This window comes from Carassius gibelio, chromosome A24 (genome assembly GCF_023724105.1).
Source record: "Carassius gibelio isolate Cgi1373 ecotype wild population from Czech Republic chromosome A24, carGib1.2-hapl.c, whole genome shotgun sequence".
In the NCBI taxonomy this organism is placed as follows: domain Eukaryota; kingdom Metazoa; phylum Chordata; class Actinopteri; order Cypriniformes; family Cyprinidae; genus Carassius; species Carassius gibelio.
In genome coordinates, this window is record NC_068394.1 from 2,599,397 (window position 1) to 2,607,936 (window position 8,540).

At 35.9% G+C, this 8,540-nt stretch overlaps 1 protein-coding gene across 2 annotated transcripts in view; it reads right to left on the reverse strand.

Moving 5' to 3' along the window:
• The window catches only part of ift140 (intraflagellar transport 140 homolog (Chlamydomonas)), a 29,665-nt gene extending 22,153 nt beyond the window's left edge, over positions 1-7,512 (reverse strand). The window contains exons 1-12 of one of the 2 annotated variants that reach the window (XM_052542186.1): positions 7,350-7,512; positions 5,583-5,740; positions 4,470-4,694; positions 3,278-3,399; positions 3,034-3,176; positions 2,780-2,955; positions 1,870-1,961; positions 1,629-1,735; positions 1,099-1,238; positions 759-962; positions 307-379; positions 120-211 (exon numbers count right to left, since the gene is read on the reverse strand). In XM_052542186.1, coding sequence (XP_052398146.1) covers positions 120-211; positions 307-379; positions 759-962; positions 1,099-1,238; positions 1,629-1,735; positions 1,870-1,961; positions 2,780-2,955; positions 3,034-3,176; positions 3,278-3,399; positions 4,470-4,694; positions 5,583-5,729 — 1,521 coding nt within the window. In that variant the 5' untranslated portion in view covers positions 5,730-5,740; positions 7,350-7,512. The remainder of the gene's footprint in view (positions 1-119; positions 212-306; positions 380-758; positions 963-1,098; positions 1,239-1,628; positions 1,736-1,869; positions 1,962-2,779; positions 2,956-3,033; positions 3,177-3,277; positions 3,400-4,469; positions 4,695-5,582; positions 5,741-7,349) is intronic. The other variant, XM_052542187.1, reaches the window with a different exon arrangement.
• Positions 7,513-8,540: the final 1,028 nt, after the last annotated feature.

Genomic DNA, 8,540 nt, shown 5'->3' on the forward strand with positions numbered 1-8,540 from the left:
CAAACATACACTTATGAAACACAAACCTGGAAATGTAAACATTCACTGTGTACTTTGTGAACTGTGTATTTTTATATGATAAAATATGGTGTATGTAGAGTTTGCACACGTGTGTGTACCTGTGGTGTGCGGATCTGGACACGGTTAGGTTCGACAGTATAAATGTTTTCTTCATGTACCACAAGAGCAGGAGACTCACACTGGAAAGAACCTGATGATAAAAACAACAGAATTCATCATAAAATGACTCAAGGCATATTATACATCATTAATCTGTTGTCTTGAAATATCTCGTGTTCATGATACCTGTGCTATGTAGGGTTTGTCCTGATGGCTCGTACACAGTGATATATTTCCCATTCCACACCACGACCATTTCCTGTACAAGCAGATGCAGAAAAAAATGTAGAAAAATACACAATTTTCAGTAATTTATTCAGCAAAATTAGAACTTTTAATAATTATTTTATTACATATACATACATATTTTGCTGAATAAATTACTGAAAATGTATGTATATATATATATATATATATATATATATATAAAAAGCAAGTTTTAGCACTGCCTAGTTTAACATTTAGCATAGTTATAGCACTGTTTTGGAAATAAATTCCAGTGTTTCTGGTCATGTGGCGATAAAAAAATATTGTGCATTCAGTCTGCATTCATCATATCATGTGGTGAACAGTGATGCCGACTTGTGGAGTTTATGATGTTTAGGGTTTATGAATGTGCCACATTAAACATGTCTCACCTTGGTGACTTGCACGGCTCTGATGTGTGTGTCTGTGCTGAAGGTGGTGTGTGTGTTGGTGTTGAAGTTGGCCAGGCTGAGCTGTGTTGGTGTGAGCTGCACTGCTGCCATCTGCTGGCTGTAATGAGAACACATCACATGCTCTGACAGAATCACCACACAGCTGCTGCTGCAGACGGCCAACAGATGAGAGCTCGAACCCCACTGCAGACACACAGACAGACACACGAGACAGACTTCAACAAACCGAAGCAAGATTCAGAATAACTGTCTGTAGTAACCAATCGCATTTCATACGTGATGTTGGAAATATCCCTAAATATCTAAAGCGACTGCTCACTTTTAGCTGTGAGATGTTTCCTTCCACCTCTGCTGGTGTCTGGAGTTTCCAGTGTATTTTCGTGTCCCCCTTCTGATCGCTCACAGTCACCATGTGCCACAGAGCAACACGGCCTTTGCTGGTACCTGCTGCAAGAACTTCTGCAGAAATAAAACACTGAATTTATTTTTTTAACAAAATAACACTTATAAAAACACTTACATTTGTGTTTTGGCAGATGCTTTTATACAAAATGACCTAAACTGTATTCAAGGTATACATTTAATCGACATGTGCATTGCTCTGGGAAGCAAACCTATTAGCTTTTTTGTCTTCTCAATAAGAATTTAAAAAAAGATACATTAGATTTTACTTTTTAAAATTTACTTTTTTTTTTTTTTATGCATGCAAATACAGTCTTGGTGAGAATAAAAGATTTATTTCAGCAACATAAAATCTTAGTGATTCCAAACGGTAGTGCGGTTGTAAACTGAAGTAAATCAACACAGAAACTCAGGCCGCATTTGAGCAAGTAACAGTGGAAGTCTTACGTTTAGAAGTGCAAAAAGACACACAGTTGAGAAGTTCTCCTTTTTCAAAGCCCAGAGACTCATCCAGTGACAGAGCGTAATGATCATCCAGCTCCACATCCCACAACCTATACACACACACACACACACACACACACACACACACATGCAACATCTCAGGGCAACTGCTGAGAAACTGTACAACAATGTAGTATTCAAGGTTTTAAAAAATCAACACAGAGGACTAAAATGAGTTATTAACCTGATGTGTTGTTCTCCTGATGCGGTGATGAGCAAACCGCTTTCTGTCCACACAATGTCTGCGTGCTGCACACCTCTGCCACTGAGCTTCACCTGTACACACACCAGGGTTATTATACAAACTAGAAATTAAACATTAAAAAAAGAACTTTTTGTTAAGTGAAATAAAATAAACTTTCAATTTTTAAATTACTTTATTTCAGCTAGTTGCCAAGGCAAAATTTCTCATTTCCATTTAAATGTAACTTGGTGTACTAAAATAACTCAAATAAAATACATTTACCGTATTTTTTCGGACTATAAGTCGCACCTGAGTATAAGTCGCATCAGTCCAAAAATACGTCATGACGAGGAAAAAAACATCTACAAGTCGCATTTATTTAGAACCAAGAACCAAGAGAAATCATTACCGTCTCCAGCCGCGAGAGGGCGCTCTATGTCTTCAGTGTAGACTACAGGAGAACTGAGCAGCATAGAGCGCCCTCTGGCGGCTGGAGACGGTAATGTTTACTCTTGGTTCATTTGTCTCTTAGGTCATTTCTCTTGGTTCATGTCAAATTAATTTTGATAAATAAGTCGCACCTGACTATAAGTCGCAGGACCAGCCAAAATATGAAAAAAAGTGTGACTTATAGTCCGGAAAATACGGTAATAAGAACTATGTAGACATATTAAAAAAGAATAATAATAATAATAAATGACATATCTTGATGTACACAAACAACTAAAACATTAAGACATTAAAAAAAAAAACATTTTATATGCAAAAACACACAACAGAATTCCGAAAACTTTAACTAAAATAAAATGAAATTATAGGAGGTAAGACTAAAGAACTTGTCTGGTTTTTGTGGTTGTATTCGTTATTTAATTGGCCTTGACATATGAGGTGCGATCTGATTGGTTGTTACCTTACTGATCTCCTGAGCGATTCCTTCCGGTCCAAGACTGAACTGAGAGAGCAGCAGTGAGTCTGTAACCACGGCGAGAACATCTCTTCTTTTGGAGTACCACATCGTCAGTACAGCGCTTTCGACGGAAACCAATGGCACACTCCGTGCCTGCTCATCCACGCTGTACACACTCCCTAAATAACCCACACACTCAGGGTTAGAGCGAACCACAGCGAGTGAACATCATTAGTATTCATCCTGATGTCTCTCACCGTCAGCAGTACTGATGAAGAACGTCAGTGCTTCCTGTGATCCCAGTGCAAACGCTGCTCCTTTATTGCTCTTCTTCCAGTTAAACATGTCCAGAGCGCTTTCGTCCCCGCTAACAGCAGCACGAGCCAGCGTCGCCACATCCCTACAGATATAAACACGATATAAGCATATAAAGAGCAGCAAATTTTGTGTTTTTTGGGGGGGTTTTTTATGTTATTGATGTGGTGGTTAAATGAGACTCACTCAGCAGGTGGTGGAGGTCTGAAGATGCAACACGTCAGGGGTTTACTGTAGTCATGTTTTATCAGAGGAGATCCCTGAAGTTTCCCTCTAGCGTCCACCCTCCAGACTGCCATTACACCTGCCTGTAACACACACACACACACACCATTTCAACTCCGTGCATGTAAAGCCTGAACATCAGCATTTATTATATAATACAGAGAAATATACTGCCCTACAAAGGCAAAGTACAGTAACTGCGCAAACACTGAAACTGAGAAAAATGCCTTTAAAGTTTTTACATCAGCCAGTCAAACATGGTGTGGGGAGATTAAAAAGTTCATCCAGCTTTCTTTCTGTGTTTCTTACTACATGCTGATTGTTTTTAATAACTTTCGTTTTATTGGTGTTTTCATGTTGTGAACGTTAAAATTACTCCATAGTAAACCTCAAGATCATCTTATCGCAATGCTCCTTTCACCACAATGAGTTTTGCTCATTTTATTTAAAAAGTAATTACTTACAGACCAAGTAGTTAAAATCCACACTTTTAAAAATTTTCCTGACAATATAATTAGGGATGCCGTAAAGGAAAATAAGGGATAATTGTGATTCTTTATAGGAAAATAAGGGACAGAATAAAGGATGCTCAAAATATTTGTACTGTACCATGTCCATATCTGCAGTTAAGTATATAAAAGGTTTATAACATTTTCCCAGAATAAAATACACAAATAAATAATAATAATATTATAAATCAGATTATTATTACGTTGTCAGAGTGAATATGAAGCAATGCAGGTAGGCTGTTTAATTTGCTAGCGGTTGGCTAGTTAATGTTAACTAATTATAAAACTGTAATTTGCCTTGCTAGGAGTTAATATTTTTCTATCTATTTGCGTTTAAATGCGATTTCTTCCATCATTTACCATGTGATACCAAGGCAGACCACGCAGTATCTGTGGTGGCTCATGGGAAAACAAAACCAGAATGCAGTAACTTCACTGACTGCGGTTTGCCTTGGTATTAGTTTGGATTTTGCAGTTACTGCAATTCTGACACTCTAGTTTCTCTGAAATGGGACAGAATTGAACCAGGAGACTTTGTCACAAGACAGAACAGATGTCACAAAGCCCATTTCAGGACTTAACTCAATTTTGACCAGATGTGTAGGTACTGCGCTTTGCCTTTACATGTATGCAGTGTGTGTAACCTGATCTCCTGTAACCAGTCGGCTGCCGTTATTGCTCCACTCCAGCACTGTGATGCAGGAGGCATGTGTGTTGTTGGGCAGGGGTATGAGTTCACCGGAGGGGTGTGAGAGGAGCATGGTCTCGCCCGTCTCCCATCCCACCGCCAGCAGGGGTTTAGTCGGGTGCCACAGTAATAACGAGGGGCTGAATCCCCGTTCCACATGACAGAGCTCGACATGCTCCCCCTGAAACACACACAAATTACTGAACACATTAAAACTCAACATAACCACTGACATTATTTCATGACAGAATACTGGATCTTTATCATAAAATAACATTCAGATAACTGTTAAAATGTTAAGTGAACTATTAAGTTTGTTGAAATGATAAAACAATACATACACTACCATTCAAAAGTTGGAATTATTTTTAATGTTTCTGAATGATGTCTCTTATGCTTACACCAACGCTGCATTCATTTGATCAAAAATACTGTTAAAAGTTATGAAATATAATTATAATTGAAAATACCCGTCTTATTTTTGAATATACTTTCAAATGTAATTGATTCCTGCTATTTAAAGCTGAATTTTCAGCATCATTACTCCAGTCTTCAGTTCCATGTGATCTTCAGAAATTATTCTAATATGCGAATATTTTCATATTATCAAGCTGCATCATATTTTTGTGGAAACTTTTTTTCATTATTCTTTGACGAACAGAAAGTTAAAATGTTGCTTTTAACCAAATTTAATGCATCTTTGTTGAATAATAACATTAATACATATGTATGTGTGCACTTCTTTTTTTTACTTACTAACCGCAAACTTTTAAATAGTAGTGCATCAAAGTTTCCACAAAAATATGAAGCAACATCCGTTTTCAACATTGATAATAATCAGAAATGTTTCTTGAGCAGCAAATCAGCATATTAGAATGATTTCTGAAGATCGTGTGACACTGAAGACTGGAATAATTATGATTATGTATGTAAATACTTTCAAAAACATGTAAAACAAAAAACCTACAGCCCCAAACTTTTGAACGGTAGTGTATTGTGTTGCTTAAAATGTATATTAATGTATAACTAAATTAACAAACAGTGACATGTGTACAGAATCATCCCTCACCTGTTGCAGGTAAAGATCCACGCAGCCCCCAGTGGAGGCATTCACGGAGCCCACGGCCAACACACACAAGCTGGAGTGCCACGAGATCAGGAGGGCCACTCCATTGGTGTCAGGGGCCTCCACGCGATGATCAAAATACACAGCCATGACCTACAAAACTATAAGAATCATTGGTAACACTTTCTATAAAGCCCATATTTATAATACATTATAAGGGTATTCTTAAGGCATTAAAATGAATGCATAATGCATTATAAAAAAAAGGTATAATATGTTGTATCATCCCATGATTATTCTTAAGAACAGTTTTAAAATATTATAATATTTACTTATTTGTTGTTATAGCTTTTTAAGAGTATGATGATTTATATCACAATGAACATGTTGCATCCACTTTTACAATGTATTATATTGCTCATAGTTATAATGTGTTAAAAGTCTCATATCTTGCCATTTTTCTTATGATGCTTTACTTAAAGCGGTCAAAGACCACTTATAAGTAGTAATAATAATACTTTTTTTTTCATCTCAAATAGCCATAAGATCAGATATCAGATCAGATGAATGTACAATACGACACATTTGCTTTGAACTATTTTTATTGTAATATCAGTTTGGTTATTTTGATGGCAGCTGTTGATAAGTGACTCTGCAACTACATATCAACTAGTGGTCATTAGAGTATTAGTGTGTCTGCTACTGTAAATATATGATAACACTTTATTTTGGTGGTCATCCAACAGATAAACTGACTTTATGTGTCTTTGCAAGTACGTCAACTACCATTCTTGAGCATACTAATACTCTAATGAGAGTTAGTTGGCATGTGGTTGCAAAGTTGCTTATATTCAATTGCATTTTTTATTATTCTCACATCAATTAATTAACATAAGCTCCACAGAAACACTCAAAATCTAACCACTCACAAATGTGTCCAGATCCTAAATAAAGAATGTCAAGATATGATACAGTCCAATATTCTGTAAATGAAGTAGATTTAATATAGTGTTCATTGAGTGTTATAAATAATCATATCCTTAAACGTATAACCACAAATACGTAAGTATTATGAGCTATTATAATTGTTGTTATTCATGAATCAATATAATATATTATAATTGTTTCATAATGCATTATGGATTTATTATAAATCCTTAAAAATACCATTATAATGTATTATAAATAGCTTCATAGAAAGTGTTAGCGAATTATTATTAGACTGTATTAATATCATAAGACACATCTTATACCAACAATCTAACACTGACAATATTGATTGAGAACCTACAATATAAAAAATAACTTTGTTTAATGGTTTAATGTGGCTTACTGCATTACAATGAAGGAGTCATATGATAGTCCCATGGTATTTTGATAAACTCTATGATTATACAGTGATATTTAAACGACATTCCAAGGTACTTCACATAGACAAGTGTCCAAAAACACGGCGCTACTATGAAAAAACAAAAAACATGCTAGTCCCATGATATGTCATGTAATGTTAACGTTTAGCGTGACTCCTCAAAGTTAACGGTTTGGTGCGCTGATAAAGTTGTAGATAAGATGTATTTCTAAATCTTTTAAAACCAGTACGATGCTATATTGAGCTTTTTCGGCGTCAGTGGCGAAATGTAATGTGAAAATCTGTTTACATTTGTTTTTAGCGTTAGTGAATCTGTCGCTAGCTCTGTTAGCTAATCCACACCGAGGCCTGCCGCTTTAAAAAACCTTTCAAATAACGACTGTTTAAAGAATTTAACTTACATGAGAGCTCTCCCATTCAGCACTGCCGTTATGACCGCGTGTTTTTCGCGCAGCATATGTATGATTTACACCATAAAAAGATTAAATTAGCCCTTCGATGTTTACGACGCGCCTTTAGCTGTGAAGCGTCTTTTTCGGTTGCCCAGACAACGTAAAAAGAGGCGAGAGGCGGTGGGGCGGAGCTAAAACACGGGAGCTGCGTTTCAACCAATGAGGTGGAAGCGAGTGGAATAGCTAATAAGGTGAGTTTTGTTATTGTTTTCATCACATTTAGGTATGAACTGGGGCCTTAGTGCAATCGCAGCTTGATAATATAAATTATCCGTCGACAACGAACCCATTTGTATTTTTATTTAGAATTTAAACATAGTTTGGTCTGGGGAAAAAAGGAGAGTAACAGATTTCGGTAACTTTTATTAAGGCCTTGTCAGATTTGGTGACTGCTGAAATTATTTAGCTTTTCACATTAGAGCAATATTTTTTCTAATATTCTGGATTAAATAAAAGCGAGTAACAGATTTCGGATTTGCTGACCTTGCTTTAAATCTGTAGCTGTTCATTTCAGACTAAAATACTTTCTAAGACAACATTATGCATACAAGCACAGCATAAAATGTAAAGAACTTTGTTTTGTGAACAAAAGTCTTCAATGCCCCCCAAAAGCTCTTTATTGTACAGTCACTAAAACATTAGTAACATGAATATGCATGTAATATAATGCATCCTAAAACACATGCTTACTGGTCAGTGTGGAAGCACATGGCCTAAACAAAATCCAGCTGATTTTAAAGTCATTCCAAGATGGTAAATCATGAAACAAATGGCAGCATCAGTCCACTAGATGGCGCTAACCTTCTTAGGTTTGTTACTTTTTAATTAATTTACTAGATTCATCAAGAATAAGTTAATTAATCATTATAAAAGCATTTGTACCCTCCAAAATGTTTTAAATAAATCCATTTTCTTTTCTATGTGTGGCCTCTCAATTGTCTGTGTAATTGTAAGATAAAAACCCATTGTAATTTGTAACCTGAATGTACCAGACTTCTTGTCATTTACATCCAGTTATTTTACCTGTACGAAAACAGCCTGGTATGCTGAATATTACTAAATTAAATTTGTTTTAATATTGTTTTAATTTATAATCTTAAACACTGGTTTGAGCATAAATAGTTTTACGGTTAATAGCAC